Raw genomic sequence first — 16,679 nt, 5'->3', positions numbered from 1 at the left:
ATTAAACTACAGAGTTTCACAGAAATAGTTTGCTCTTTTAATTTCAGGCCAAGTCCAACCCTAAGAAATCAGGGTTTTAAAGCACAGAAAAAAAAGGTAGATTTTCTTAATGACTATATTCACAGTGAATATGGAATACCAAAAATAAGGTTGATGACAGTACTTTTAAGGTTGGGGGTTCAGAATAGAGTGACTCCTCAAACCATTTAATCCCACCCATTCCAGAATGAAGTCACCTATGTTGGCAGGTCATTTATACACAAACCTATGGGTATCATAATGAATTTCTACTTCCCTACCAAATCTACCAGGTTTTCTCAACATGGAGGAAGAACTGTCTTGACCTTGCTCCTGTAAGTGGGTAAAGAGAAAGCTATGTCCAAACCACTTAGCTAATATAGACACTTAGTATTTCCACTCTTCGTAATCATGGCACCACTGCTGGGTCATTAGCAGGTGTTCTTAAAATTATTCAAGGAGATTGGATCCATTCTCTCACTGCAGCTGAAGTGCATGAACCTAAGGGCATCTCTCTCATAAACAGTTTTTCCAGTGGAGAGATCAAGCTCTATTTTACACGTATACCCACCATTAGGAAAACAGGCCAGTGAGGCCCTTTAAGTATTCACCCCCAGACCACAGCAGGAGCTGGACCATGGGACATGCAAGATAGAACCTATAGCCATTATTTGAAAAAACAAAAAGCCCAGCTGCTGAGGTGCAGTAAACTATCAAAATTAAATCAACCTTGCAGTGATTATCCGTATGCAACTTCTTTTGAAAAGTGCTGAATATTAAATCCGTATTATTAAATCAACCCCAAGTTCTTTGACATTTGAATTTATGCTCAATATTAATTAAAACCTTTGGGTTTCCTAAGAAAGCATGGCTTAATTTAGTTGCCAAAGATATCATTTTGGTCTCTATGTATGCCTTACAATTGAAACCTCAGTCCTTCATGTTCTCAACAACCATACGACCCTTTTGTTATTTATTGTGGTTTGATATATACTGTCCTCCGGGAGGGTAAATGGGCAGGACGACATGCATGTGCTATGCTTCATACAGAGAGAGAATCAGAAACTCAGAAAAAAAAATGATTTGGGTCTGGAATTTCATTTTAATTTGTGTTACCAGATTGAATAAAGAGTGTCTATTGTCAAGGGTAGGAAGAAAAAATTAAAACAACTGAGAACCAGTTTTGCAGAATATTTATAGTTTACTGCTTTGCATTGATACGGACAAAACTTAGCTCAGATAACATCCCTAGCAAGGACAGAATCAGGTCACTTGCTTGAGAAGAGAGAAACTGTGTTTATCATAATTGCCTGCCCTGAGGTTCTAGAATATCACGTTTCCTGAAATACAAAGTTCCAAGGGTTGAATGTGGGATAGAACATGGTCAGTCTGGAAGATGAGTTTCTAATCTTTTCCACCAAATAAGCTTTGTAAATGAATCTTACGGTTGCAAGGACCTTGGTCTCAAAGTGTTGAGAGTCCAGGAGCCACCATGCTCATTGTGATGTTGATGTGACAGTTGGTTCTGTTTGCTGAGATGCTAGATATCTTTAACCAGGGGGAAATGGCAGACAAATAGCTACTTTGCTGACTGCAGCATTTGGAGCAATCCTCCCTGCAGGACAGGATGGCATTGGGAAGCACAGCACATGCTCTGACACGAGATCATTGGTGGTAAAACCCAGCTGCATTCTTTACCAACCATGGGACCCTAGACAGATTACAGAAATCCCAGGGTTTCCACTGCCTTGTGTGTAGAATGGGATTACGACAGCAGTTTCTTCATACGGTGCAGTAAAAATTCAATGAGCTAATATACAAAACCCTTAGAAATGAGCTAACATACAAAACCCTTAGAAGTGCCTGGTATACAGAAACAGCCCAATCTTCAGTAGATAATTTTATCATTATTAGCAACTACATGGGAAGGCTCCAAGAATAATTTAAAGTAAAATATGAATCACATAATCAGAAGTGTTAAATTTTACATCTACTAATTTGAGAAGCTCGTTTGCTAAGGGTATGCATTTTTCCTATCTTTAGTTGAGAATTTCAAGAGGCTTGGAAGAATTTATTCATGGGATTTTTCAAAAAACTCTATCTAGTTTATGAGAAACTCGTTAAAATTTCTCTCTTTTCTTTTAAAGGAGATAAAACTTGCAGCCTAGAAAATCACAGATCTTATGTGTACAATATAACACATTTTAAAAATTTCCATGTCCCCTGAACTTTCCGTTTCTCTTTTCCAGTCAATTCTAACCACACCCCATCCCACTCCACCCCATGATGGGCAGCCACGAAACTGATTTCTATTATAGTAGATTGATTTCGCCCGTAATGAATTTCACAAACCGAATAATACTGTTTGTACTCTCTAGTGCCTGGTTCTTTTTGCCTAACATGATGTTTTAAAAATGTATCTGCATCATTGTATGTATCACTGGTTTGTTCTTTATTTGTGCTGAATAGTAATCCACTGTATGAATATACTCAATTTGTTTATTTTTCTATTGACAAACATGTGAACTATTTTCAGTTATTGGCAATGATGAATAAAGTTTCTAGAAATATTCTTATGAATACTTTTGTGGATATGTTTTCTCTTGGATAAATATATAGAAGTGGAATTTCTGGATCAAAAGGAAGATATGTGATTAGCTTTATAAAATTTGTTATTTTTCCAAAGGGATTGTACTATAGCACACTCTGATTAGCAATGTAACAGATTTCTGGTGCACCAAAGCCTTATCAGGCTTAGTGTTTTGTCTTTTTAGTTTTAGATATTGTCATGGGAGCATCATGGTATTGAGTCTCTTGCTTTTTTAAAGTCAGTCTGATAATCTATCCTTTTAATTGGAGTGTGTATTCTCTTTACTTTTAATATAATTATTGGTAAAGCTGGGTTTTTTCTCCCTATTTTTCTTCTTTGTGTCCCTCCATTATGTGATCCATTTTCCTCCTCTTGTCTTCAGCCTAAACAAATACTTCTTAAAATTCCATTTAAATTTAGCTCTAACTTTTTTGTACTTTTTCTTTAGTGATTGTTGAACTTAATGTTAACATATATTAAAGCCACTTGTGGTTGAAATTCTATATAATTTTGTAATTGAAATAATAACATTTGGTCACAGAAATTTGTAGCAATATTATGAATTGATGTTAAATAAGGACTTCATCCTTACTATTCACTATACATTTAAAATCTTGCACGGTATTACTTGAGCATGCAGAATAAAACTAAAGTGAAAATTAGTCTTAATGGAATAGCAAGTCATTGAAAATCTACCTGTTGAAAAAGATTAAACTAAATTTACCATCTAATGGATTAAACTACTTTCTTTAATCACTATGTCTTTTTAAAAATAGCGTATCTTTTCTCTCCATCTTTCTTTCTCCCTTCCTTCTCCTGTCTTTTTTCCTTTCTCCCTTTCTTCCCTCCTTCCTTCACTCCTTCTTTCTTCAGTTAGATCAGCATATTACATGATATACAAGTACTGGTGACAGAAACACACATGAAAAAAAATTAGTATTTAAGTCGCAAACCTTAAGAACAGTTGCCAAACTTTGTGGGCCCCAAATACACTTTGGCATGCCCTTTACACATTAATAGAAGGCCTCTTGTTTCATTCCCCTTGGAAATGTTTCATGGGTTCTCTCAGCTCCTAGACCCCACACTCTGACCTCTCACACTTACTCTCCCCATATTACTTTGTCTCCTACTACACTGAGGAAGCAGGATGCTCAGATGAAATTCCTTCCTTCTCTCTCCCACCTATTTCTTCTCCTCCTGTCCCTACTTGCCAATATGAAAACACTACTGGTCATCTTTTAATTCCTTTCTTTATGTCTTCTTTGTACTCAACATCTATAATATGCAAATAGGCTCCTAAAATAAAACAACATCATTAGCTACAGAAATCACTACTTTCTTTTTCACTGAACTTCTTGAAAAAGTAGCCTGGCCCTGTTGACTTCAATTTCCTTTGTGCCCATGGACTTCTCAGGTTCTTTCTGGGAACTGGGCTACTGTGCATTGTAGAACTATCTGACAAATGTTAAGTATTACCTAAATTAATGGTCACTTTTTCTTTCTTTTTTCTTTTCTTTTCTCCTTCCTTCCTTCCTTCTTTTCTTTCTTCCTTTCTCTCTCTCTCTCTTTCTTTTTCTCCTTTTTTTTCCCCCGCTTAGCCTGTCTATAGCATTGACATTGACATTTTTCACTACTTCCTCCTTGAAATGTTTTTCTCTTTGGTTTTTGTGATAGCAGACTCTACTGGTTTTCTTGCTATCTCTTTAACTCTCTTTGCCATTTTCTAAACAAACCTTTGTGTTCTCCATTTAGTTCTGTGCCATTCTCATTTTTATACCTTCTTTCTTTTTATACCTTCTTTCTGTGATCTCATTTACTCTCATAACTTCAACTGTCATTTCTACGCTGATGAGGCCTACATTTACATCTTTTGCTTGTATTTATCAAGTGAATTTTAAATTTGAAGAGAAAAATGCTCACTGGACATCTTCATTTGGATACTTCAAAGCCAATGAGGTTAAATTAAGTGCATTGCCTACCCTCAAAACTTGTCCTCTTCTGGTAACCTCTATTAAACATAATCATCACCCATTTAGATAACTAAGCTGAAGTCCTGGGAGCCACCTTGGTCACTTTTTACCTCATAAATCACACATCCAATCAGATATTAGTTATGTAGCTTCACTTCATTAAAAAGTGTTTCTCATGTCTGGTTTCTCTTCTTTATTCCTACTGTCAGCCACTATTCTGGCCTCTCAGCATTTCTTTTATGGATTACTAGTACAATCTCCTACGTAGTTTTGTTGGCCTCAGGTTTACTCCTTTCCCTCTGTTCCCCACAATCCCTCAAGAATGACCCACTAAATATGTGAAGCTTTTCATGGCATTCCCCTGTCTAGCTGATTTCAATGGCTCCCAATGTCTTTGTGTAAATTTAATCAACTCCCTTGACTGACATAAAAGGTTATGAGTGCTAAAGCCCCTACTTACCTCCCAACCTCACCATCCACCACCACCCGTGTACATCTTTACCCCAGCCAAATAAAATGTGGTCACCCTTTAGTTACCCAAATAGATCTTGATGTCTCATGCTACTCAGCTTCTGTCTTTGCTGGTCCCTCTGCCGAAATGTCATTCTTCTGTTCCTTTTCTGCATAAATCCTTCATATACTTCAAAACTTGGATTAAGTATCTCTTCTGAGAATCTTTCTCATTATTTCAGTTTTATTCAGATGACTTTTCTCTGCCTTCATAGTTTTTCCCGAGTCTATCATTGTACTTTTCACACCACATTTAATCATTGGTTAATTTCTTTATGTCATCCCACTAGTACTCTTGCTTCTTTATGGTGGCTACCAGACCTCATTTACCTTCGTATCTCCATCATTTACTAATGCACTAGCCGTGTAAGAAATGTTCCCTGAATAAATGAAATCAAGTCGAATCAAATGAACATAAAAGATAATTGGCTGGTGACATATATATTATTTTAGCAGCACAAGGCAAATTACTATGATCACTAGATATGTCATGCTAAAAAAAAAAATTATAACTTTACACATGCTTGCCCCAAGAAGAGTAAAAAAAAATAAAAATATTGGGTGGGGGAGAATACTGCTCCTGAGGCCTCTTGTAAATCACTGGTTCCAAAATGTAATGATATATGGGAGTTTATTTCTTCTAACAGGCGATTCCCAACACCAGGTGTAGGGCAGACAGATAAAAGAGATGAGCACAGAAAAGAAGGAAGGTATCAGTCAGAGAAAATATGTAGGAAGACATTTTGCCGACGGCAAATGGAAAATATATCTAAAAGTACCTCTTAAAACCTTTTGAAAGTCATAGATGTGTATTTCATGAGATGTTCTGCTACATCATTTCATTCTACATCCTATCATCAGCACAAACTCTGTAATTCCTACAAACCAACATAAAGAGGGAAAAGTATATTCCAAAGTGATTTCTTTTTCTTTTCCTATACTGGATAGTGATTTTTTAAACTATTAAATGCAATTTTTGTAGGTCAAATTTGGTAAAAAAAAAAAAAAAAAAAAAAAAAAGCAATTTCATTGGTTCAACAAAATACAGAAAGTGTAATGGTCTTTACTAAAATAATTTTGCAATAACTAAAATGGTCTAATTTTCTATTAATGACATAACAGACATATGCTTTAGGGTCCCCTATCTCTGCTGCACAAGATGTGTTCTCTCCATGGAGACAGAGGTAATTTGTTGTTGTCATCAATGAAAGCATTGTTTTATGGGAGTCATGACGTATAGGTGAGGACCAGTGCATGGATTCAGAGTAAGATATGTCACTCTTATTTTGGAGACTGTGGCATAAATAAATCAAGAATTCACTCAACTCCTGATACCCAAAGTGCTGTCTGTGAACTGATGGTGTTGGCATAGTCTGAGAGCTTGTTGGAAAAGCAATGCTAAGGTTTGGGTTCTATCCTAAAATGACTCTAGCAAAAAATGCATTTTACAAGACTCCCTCTTCGCCCAGTAATTCTGATGCAACTTAATATTTATGTGGCATTGCATCAGACCACTTGTTCACAACTCAGCTTTACATGGGATTCCCTGAGGGGTTAAAACACATGGATGCCTGAGTCCCAGCTCAGAGGTGGATTTAATCGGTGGAAGAACAGTCTGACCACTGGGGTTTTTATAAGCTGGAATAATAACATTGGATGAGAATAGCTAGATTATTCTAATGCACAGAAAAAGTTAAGAACCACTACTCTGGATGAAATTTTAGGAGAGAAATTCTTAATCCTAGGGGATATTCAAAATCACATTTGGTAGCATAAGACATTTTCATGTCATGGCACACATATACTTAGAGTAGAGTTAGTGCTACCATGAAAAGTAGCCAAACAAAGCAAAGGATAAAACCGAATGTCAAGATATTTTACAGTTTTTAGAAATAGAAAGTGAAAGATAATCAATAGCCGTCAAAAGAAAATAAGCTTCCCTTTCCATACAAGACTGTGATCTGTGTGAAAGAAATAGATGAAACAAAAGGCAAGAGAAGGTGGGGGGAAAATGAAAGATATGTTACTTTGATGATTTATGTATTAAATTAAAAAAACAATTCGACTGAATGATAAATGAAACACCAGACACTTGATCTGTCACTACAGACTAGATAATAAAAATATAACCTTAGAAGTATTCTAGTGAAAAAAATCGGAATAATGTTCTAACATTTTATCTTTGGGTGAAGAGTCTTAGGTTATGTTCAGAAATAAGAAACTAAACACAGAAGAATCAGAATTTAGACTCGCCATTTCATAGCAGCTCACTGAAAGTAGATCTGTATTTGATTCTGGAAATCAACCACTTTGCAGATTTGTACCTCAGAATTATTGATCATGTTCTGCAAACTGAATAATGTAGCAATTCCAGCATCTCTTTGATGGGGACATACCTTCTGACTCAAGAATGCAGCCTTTCAGAAACCAGGTGTAGCAAAATTCCTAGCAATAAGAAGATATGACAAGCACAGTGCCACCTGCATAATACATCAATGCTCTCTTGAGTGCTGTTACTTTAAATATTATTAACAATTAAGAACTCATATTCAAATATGTTTTTAAAAAGACACTTATCCAAAGGAAGAACATTTGGAGGAACCAAGAGCAAATGTAGTTTTGGTACTTTGATCATTCTCAGTCAACACTTTTTTTTTCTTTTTTTTTCAGGAGATGGGAGAGTGGCAGAAGGAGAGGGAGAGAGAGAATCTTAAGCAGGCTCTATGATCAACGTGGAGCCCCAGTGTGGGGCTCTGTCTCACAATCCTGAGCTCATGACCAGAGCCGAAATCAAGAGTTGGACGCTTAACCAACTGAGCCACCCAGGTGCCCCTAAGTCAACACATTTTATTTTTTTAAGGTTTTATTTATTTATTTGACAGAAGAGAGACAGGGAGAGAGGGAACACAAGCAGGGGGGAGTGGGAGAGGGAGAAGGAGGTCTCCTGCTGAGCAGGGAGACCCATGGGGGCCTCAATCCCAGGACCCCGGGATCAGAACCTGAGCTGAAGGCAGATGTTTAATGATTGAGCCACCCAGGTACTCCCAGTCATAACATTTTAAATAATAAAATCAAATAAAGGATTTTAGACCTTAAAATAATTTTAACATCTGCACTGTAGCAGAATGGTACAATTCATTTTGCCCAATTGAGTTGAATCTGGTTGAAGATTTTACTTCTTAATTAAAGGACCCTGCCATTGATTCAACTTGCAAACTTCCTTCAGCTCTGGATATAATTTTATCCGGGTCTAATCCTGAAGACATTTACGTTTCCACGTAGGTGGTAAGTGTCATCTGGAAGCAACCTAATCAAATGCCAAAGAAGGCATTTAATAGTTTGACCTACTATAATATATAGCTAGGTCATTCCTTAGAAATGAACTCCTCTAGTAAGCTTTTGCCAGGATTTGAAAACCCAAAGGAGATGTGATTTTAAATGCTTATAACCACTATTCACAGAAATACATACATTTAAAAAACACATTCTAGAAACCCTTTCATGGTGAATTAAGCCTGAATTTCTAGAGAAACCAAGAAGGCTGAAAGAGTTTTAAATTGGATTTTGAACATAAACAAAGAGTTGCCCTGTAGTTTGGAGAACACCTGCCCATGATTGAGACCGCTGCTGAGTTCCACAGGAGAATGAACTTGTCGTGATTTTCATAGAAAGGATAAAATGGAAACTACTGCATCAGTACATGGGAAAAGAAAATTTCATTTCCAAACACTTAGAAGTATCATCAGCTGTTATAGAAAAGGAAAAATAATATAGTAAGAATAAGTAAAATCCTTTATGGTGGCATTTTTTATTTGAAGTTTGATTGTAGGAGCTCTGTATTGTAAGAAAACAGTAATACTGAGAGGTTGTCAGGACTTGGAATCTGTATTAAGGAATTTGTATTATTAAATAGAAACACTGGTCTGCCACATACTAATAGAAACATACCAATAGAAACCAGGTCTGCCACATACTAGTCAGATAACCTAACCTTTCTGTCCCTTCATTTCCTCAGCTATAAAATGAGAATAATAGCAGGACCAACTCACAGGGGTGATGCCTGGATTAAATGACCTAACTACACATGACAGCATTTAGTAAGGTCCCAGGAACATAGTAAACACTCAGCACAGATATTTTTTCTTCTTTTTCTTTTTCTCCTTTACATCTTTCTCCTTTACATCTTCCTCCAACTATTCAGAGATAGTTGTACAGATGGATGTAAAACTCTACCTTTATATTGGCTCTTCTGAGTTTTGTATTCCACCATTCACCATTAATCAACACTATACATCACTGAAGGGGTCTGTACCCAGTAGATATCATTCTCTTTGTTTATATTTTTTCACATTCTTATCTCCAAATTGCTCATAGGTCTTAGAATTTCCATTCAACCCTTAAGGTGAATAAAACTTCCCCAACCCAAAAATTATCCTGAAACTTCCAGAAGTTCTACATAGTCCTACTCTAAAGGTGGCAGGAACCTCAAATCACAATTGAAGATTCATCAAGAGTGATTTAGCAGACTGTAACTCAGTTTGGGTTCTGTGAAGGAGAAGCCCTGTTGTGTGCCTTTGGTGTCCAGCTGCTCAGAAGTATTTTCTACTTTCATATCAAAGATGAAGGAAAACGTCCTGGAAAGTAATGTATAATCACGCCAGCTGTAGATTCCACTAGAAATCAACTCTTTTAACCCAAAGCAATGTTCCAGAAAGACTCAGAGGCAAGGTAATCCAATATCTAAAGGCAGCATCATTAGTTTCTAGCTACATATTGACTATTTTGAAAAAATGTCACCTTCTTTTTCAGGAATGTAGAGGCCTCTAAATTAAAATGCTTTTAGAAGCAGCCAATTAAATGAAATTAAATAAAGAAATAGAATATGCTAAATTTCTTTGCAACAATACATAGCAATTTAGAAAAATTTATTAGTTTGCTTTTAAAAAATTCTCAATAAATGTGAGAAAATGTTTACATTAGGCAACCTTTTTCATTATTAGCTCCATCTTGCAAAAATCTTTACCTGGGATGGGAAAGGGGAGAATAGTTCTGAATTTTGTTTTCAACATGTTTAATCAACTAATCAAGTTAGATTTAAATTGGCAATCTCTCCTCCATCTTCAAATTCCATGAGATAAAAAACAACGAAAGAATGATATCTTAATGAAGATGTTATAAAAAATAATGTGTAATTTCCCTTAAGTACTGTTTTGAAGGAATATTTATCTTAATACTGGTCAGTTTGGTCTGCTCTAACTGTACTTTTAGAAAAAGTGCTTTAGGGGCGCCTGGGTGGCTCAGTGGGTTAAAGCCTCTGCCTTCGGCTCAGGCCATGATCCCAGAGTCCTGGGATCGAGCCCCGCATCGGGCTCTCTGCTCAGCAAGGAGCCTGCTTCCCTCCCACCCCCCACCTGCCTTTCTGCCTATTTGTGATCTCTGATAAATAAATAAAATCTTAAAAAAAGAAAAAAAGAAAAAGTGCTTAATAAACAACCTCAGGCATGAAAAGAGTTCCTGTATATAGACACAGTTAAAGTGTGATATTTTGGAATTCTGGGGGATACATGCTGCACATTAACCATCATCTGAAAATCCAACAGTCAACTTTTCTAGTATAACAAAAAAGAAAAAAAATGTCTTCCATTTGCATCAGGAATTTACTTCACTTGATTTCTCAACTTCATAAGGCAGTTTTATGCACTGCATTAAGAAAATCTTCAATGTTTTCAGATTCCTTGCTGCACTAAACAAAACTAAGGATTTTCCTTGGGATAAGTGGTAATATTCTGGGGAGCTATTTCCCAAAGTGCATTTCACAAAACATTCAGTTCATGAGATGCAACTTACAGAAAAGTTTTATGACCAAATCGTGGAGAAATGCCCAACACTAATTCTTTATTTCCAACTTGAAATTTCTTTAGAATAAGTGAAAAAATATCAATCAGGAAAAGACAATTATTATATGATCTCTCTAATATGAGGAACTTGAGAGGCAGGGCCGGGAGTTGTAGCGGGTAGGGAGGGAAAAAAATGAAACAAGATGGGACCAGGGAGGGAGATAAACCATAAGGACTCAATCTCAGGAAGCAAACTGAGGGTTCCTGAGGGATTGAGGGGGAGGGATAGAGTGGCTGGGCTATGGACATTGGGGACGGTATGTACTATCGTGAGTGCTGTAAATTGTGTAAGCCTGATGATCCACAGATCTGTACCCCTGAAGCAAATAATACATTGCATATTAATTAAAATTTAAAAAAAAGAATACATGCTTCTTGAAAGCAGAGAATTTGGCAACATCTTGTTCACTTATCATGGCCCCAAGCCTGTAACAGTGCCCTGCACTTAGGCATTCAGCAGGAATTAATGAATAAGCAAATGAATATAAAAGCTTTGAACAGCTCTCTAGCAAAGAAACCTCTTTTAATTTTCTTTCATCCAGAGTATCTCATACCTATTTAATCACAGTAATCTTTTTTTTTTCTGTTAGCATTATGGAATATTTATTCTAAATGTTTAGAATATTAAAAAAAGAGAGAGAGAGAAAAGAAAGCATAGAAACGAAACCACTACCCATATTAAGAATTAAGTACAACAAATACAACAGAAGCCTCTTGGGGAGCAGTCCTCCTTTTCATAAGGTAACACCAACTTTAAGACTTATGTTCACATGAAACTAAGTAGCATCCTGCTCTGAGAAGTTCTGAACTGGGGAATTGTCATTACCCCCTCCAGTGCTAAGATTTTAACCTATTTCTAGCTTGTATATATGTTGCAAAGGGTCATCTGTAAAACTATCTGCTCACACTATTAATATATTAATAAGAAAAGAATGAATGAAATAAAACACTATGATACAGACCAAAGACAATGGATAATTGATGTTAATAATGATTACGTGAACAGGCTAATCAGCAGCTTATCTTTCAAATTGATTGATATGAAATTTAACGATGCTACAATATATACCTTACCATAGAGTCAACCTAAGAAAACATCAAAGTACTTGTTACTTAATGTCCACTGAGTAATTTAGAAACTATTCCCTACAGTTGCTAAAAGAAAAAAAGAAACCCTAACAAGGTACACATTGGAATTTGACTTCCAAAATCAGCTGGGGCTGCAAAAGTAAAGATCCAAGTCACAGGGTGGCCCCATTTACGTAAGAGAAGCTGCTAAGAGAAACACCTCCCCATCTTGAGCTGAATAAACAGTTACTGAAAAAAAAAAAATCTCTTTTATCAAGAGCCAGGAAACTGATAGAGAAGCACATAGGAGCCAACACAGTTTAACAAAAAAACAACTATTTTTTAAAATGTAGGCAATATCTTTCACAGTCTTAATTTCGGTAAAATTTTCTTCCAAATTTTCAAGGGCCATTACAGATATTGCTAAATTTTCTTAGGAAAATGTGAAGTATGAAACTACCAAGATGTTCTTGTTGCATGTCTAATTTTTGTCCCTAGCTTCACCTAAAACATAAAAGGCCTATAAGGTATATTTCCGTATTGGTCTGTTTCTCAATTTTATTTATAGAGAATGTTGAATAGTCAACTTAGAGGGGGAAAAAAAACCCATTTGAACCCAATACCTCCACCATGTAGATACTCAATATACAATTAAACCAAAGAATAGCACAAAAAGAAGAAAAAGATCTGTGGATAAATTTTCACTTTATAATTGTTCATTGGTGTCCTGCAGTTTTTTATAGGCTAACATGTGGATTAGAATTTCATTCCACTATTGAAACCGTTTCGATTTTCAAGCCAAACAATAAATTCTTCCCATGTTAAATACCAACAGAGATTGAAATATAACTTCACTCTATATTAGAAGCCCACAAATCCTTTCTCATATTTAAATGAATGAAATGAATTAGTATCTAAAGGTATTTAAAAAAGAAAAAAAATCAATTCCTACCTCCATTATCTTTTAGATGCAGTGCTATCTTGGTATCATCTGGAAGAGAAATTCGAAGTTATTGTAACCAAAAAAATTTTAATGATGCATTAATCTGATGACCAATAGTCTACCAATGCTTTAATTATAACATTAATAGATTTCAAAATCTTACTCAGTGAATTTCTTAGTGCAATGAGAGTGAAGTGCTAGTTTACACAGGTAATACTACAATTTCTTACTAAGATTTTAAGATCAAAACTTCAGTAAAACATAAGATTCTTAAGATCTTGAGAAAATTATAGTTATAATTTTAACTTAAAGTTCACTTATTTTTAATCTTTGAAAATGACTTATTATAATTAGACTCTATAGTGATGGCCTTCATTATTCATTTAAAATAAAAAGATCAGGAAATTCTAAAATATTTATGAATTTAACTTCAAAGTTTAGGTGCTTATCCACTGCTAATAAATATGACCAAAATCATAAATGAAAAGATCTTGCCCATAATGAACAAAATAAACAAATAAACATGCCTTTTTTTTTCTCTTGTTTAAGTGGTTATATTTTATTCTAAAGCATAGGATTCAAATTGAAGTAGTATTTTCATGGGGTAGAATTCGAACTATAAAAATATTTTACAGGCTGTATAACAACCCCAAATAAGATGGATTAAAATACAACACTGGCTTTAAAAGCAATACAATGTATTTAGCAGCTGTCCTCATCTCATTTTATAGCTTTACTCTAGTTATCTTTTTTAAAGGATTTATTTATTTATTTTAGAGCAAGAGAGAGCTTGAGTGAGGGGAGGGGGCAGAGGGACAGGGAGAGAGACTCTCCAGCAGACTCCACACTGAGCACAGAGCCTGACTTGGGGCTTGATCCCACCACTCCGAGATCATGACCTGAGCCAACATCAAGAGTTAGATGCTCAACCGACTGAGCCATCCGGGTGTGCCTTGAGTTAACCTTTACTATCCAATTAAATTTCAATTAAAAGCAAAAGTTTCAAGTTTATTATTCAAATGAAAGCAAGTTTGATGACTATAAATAAGTAAGATCATTTTCCCCCCCAAAGCTCACTCTTGGCCAATTAGTCTCACATTTCTCCCTAGTGGTACCATTCAGAATATATGATTCTATTTTAGCTGATATACTTTCTTCCCCCAATGAGTTGTGCCCATACATCAATATTTTCTAGTATTTTTGTCTTCTCTGGCAGAAGAAATGTTTTTCAAGACACAGTGCCTCTCTATAGATTATAGACCAACAGATTTTATTGTCTGTATTTAGGTAAATATTAGAACAGCATATAAGTAGAATTATCTATTTTCTCTCTATGCCTTTTGCCTTTCTCTCCTGTGACCGAAATACTGAATTCAGGTACCACAAAATTTAGCAATATAAAAGCAAGTCTGTATTTCCTTTTTAGGGAGCACAGGTAGCCAGGATATTATAAAAAGCTCAATCTTAATAATAGTTACCGTATATTAAAAGAATATTAACACATCTTTTTGTTCCATAATAATTTTGTCTTTTCCCCTTTAGAAATCCTTTAGAAGTCCAGTTTGCCAACGGATAACTTTCCCTCTAGAGAGCTACTCCAGTTCACGTCAACACAGTGACTATCCCTTCCTTAAGAAAAAAAGCAAGGGTCACCTGGGTAGCTCAGTTGGTTAAGCGACTGCCTTCAGCTCAGGTCATGATCCTGGAGTCCCAGAATTGAGTCCCGCATTAGGCTCCCTGCTTCTCCTGCTGATATTTCTCCACTCATGCTTGCTCTCTCTCTCTCTCTCTCAAATAAATAAATAAAATCACTATAAAAAACACACTTCTAAGAAAGAAAGCAGAAATATTGAGAGTACCTTCTGTGGGCAGGCTGGTGGGCAGCTGAGATGTTACTGCTCTTCTGGTGGTCGTTAGGACCCTGAATTTTGTGGTTGTTGCTTGTACAGTTGTGGTGGTTTGAGAAGAACTTTCCATTGGCTCTGTGTTCTCACACATCTTCTCTTTGGACTAACAAGAGAAAAAAATGGGAAAACAATTTAAGAAAGATCGTATATGCATTTTAAAAAATTACAAGAAAGAAGCTGAGCTGTGAAGCACAAATTACTCTCAGATCAAGATGAGGAATCAGTTATTTTTGAATAGGACAATATTTGTAGATTATAGTAATTTACAAAGTATACAAAATAGATGAAAAATAAAATGGGATATTAGTAAAGCGTTTTCACCTTTAGATATTCGGGTTTCATCATTTTTGTGGTTAACCTTTCATACTACTTTTTATCTTGCCCTAAATTTTATAGTGATTTATAAAAGACATAATGTCAAAAGGGAGAAGTTCATACAAGAAGAAAAACGTGTGCAAAAAGATAAGATTTAAAACATGGTTAGAGATGTGGAGAAAGAACGCATTTCAAATCGGTAATGCTAAATTCTAAATATTTGGTAAAATGCTCCATATTACTTTATTGTTTCAGAAACAATCTACCACAGGTAGAAAGAATATTTAAAATTTTTGTTTTCTTTTATGAAATATTCAAAATCAGCCGAGCAAAAGATTGAATGACCCTCCTATAATCCCTTAGCCTATTTCTCCTTAGCACAGCTAGATTTTCAAAGACACCAGGAAAAGATGCATATTTTATTTTTTATTTACAGTCCACAAATATAAATCCTCTGACCTTCACCAGCAACAATCTCCAACATCCAAACTTTTATGGTTTAGAAGCTGGTGTTTCTCCCTACCTCTTTGCTCTTCAAAGGACCCCATCCTTCTGGTAGGTTTTAGAAAATAACTAGTATGCAACTGGGAGGTACTCATCTCACTTCTGAAAATTATTATTAAGTAAATTTCTTTCTCCAACTTCTCTTGTCATTAACAAAGTACAATGCACTTATGCTTCTTTCTCATTAATGGAATATGATACAAGTTTCTTCCCCACTTCAACTCCCAATATCCTATGGGAATAAAGGTAAAGGATCCCACATTTTCTTAGCCCAGTGGTCTAATGATCTTGCTGACTCTATGTCAGGTACCACCCTTCCCCTCCAACCCCCTAGCCTGGACCTCACAGGCAGTTGGAGATGCTTTTGTTCTGAGATCACAGATCCAGTTGTCCTCTTTTCAGTCTTTCCAAGAATCTTTTCACTCAGACTCTGTTTCTCCTTTGATGACACTGAAAGCCCAAGTACAATGATTTTCTCCCTTCAACCCCATTTCCCCCCATTACTTCAACCTCTCTTTCCAATTCCTTCATCTTGCCCTGTTTTGTTTTTCTGCCTTTTCAGAAAATCCCCAAAACCAAATGGAGTAAAAACAACATCCAAAAAACAAACCAAAAATCCCACCTGCCTTCTCCCTGCCCTATAACAAAGCTAGAAGAAGCTGGAGAACAATCACATAACCCAGACTTGGAACTCCATAGGGTTACCACCTCTGGGTGGCCTCAGTGGGCCTTCTGAGCTGCTTGGCAACACTGTCCTGTTTCCTGGTCTCCTCTCCCTCCATCCTCCATTATCAACTGCAAACTCTACTGAAAACTCTAATCCCATAATGCCTCTCCCAACCTTACCCCATGGGCTCACCTTTTATTTCCTTGATAAGAGTCATCAGCAAGATTTCTCTGCATGTCTTTACCAATCAGGATTCATGCTTGAATCTGTATAGACCTGTCCCTCTTTCT

At 36.0% G+C, this 16,679-nt stretch overlaps 1 protein-coding gene across 3 annotated transcripts in view; it reads right to left on the bottom strand.

Annotated features, from left to right (window-relative positions):
- PLXDC2 (plexin domain containing 2) overlaps positions 1-16,679 on the bottom strand; it is a 490,615-nt gene that overhangs the window by 81,632 nt on the left and 392,304 nt on the right. For all 3 annotated transcript variants that reach the window (XM_082742067.1, XM_082742069.1, XM_082742068.1), the window contains 2 exons: positions 14,856-15,006; positions 13,006-13,044 (listed from right to left, as the gene is read on the bottom strand). In XM_082742067.1, the coding sequence (XP_082598193.1) occupies positions 13,006-13,044; positions 14,856-15,006 (190 nt within the window). The remainder of the gene's footprint in view (positions 1-13,005; positions 13,045-14,855; positions 15,007-16,679) is intronic.

Source organism: Mustela nivalis, assembly GCF_964662115.1.
Source record: "Mustela nivalis genome assembly, chromosome: 7".
NCBI classification, from domain to species: domain Eukaryota; kingdom Metazoa; phylum Chordata; class Mammalia; order Carnivora; family Mustelidae; genus Mustela; species Mustela nivalis.
The sequence above is the reverse complement of the archived record's forward strand: the minus strand, read 5'-3'. Positions and strand labels throughout refer to the sequence as shown.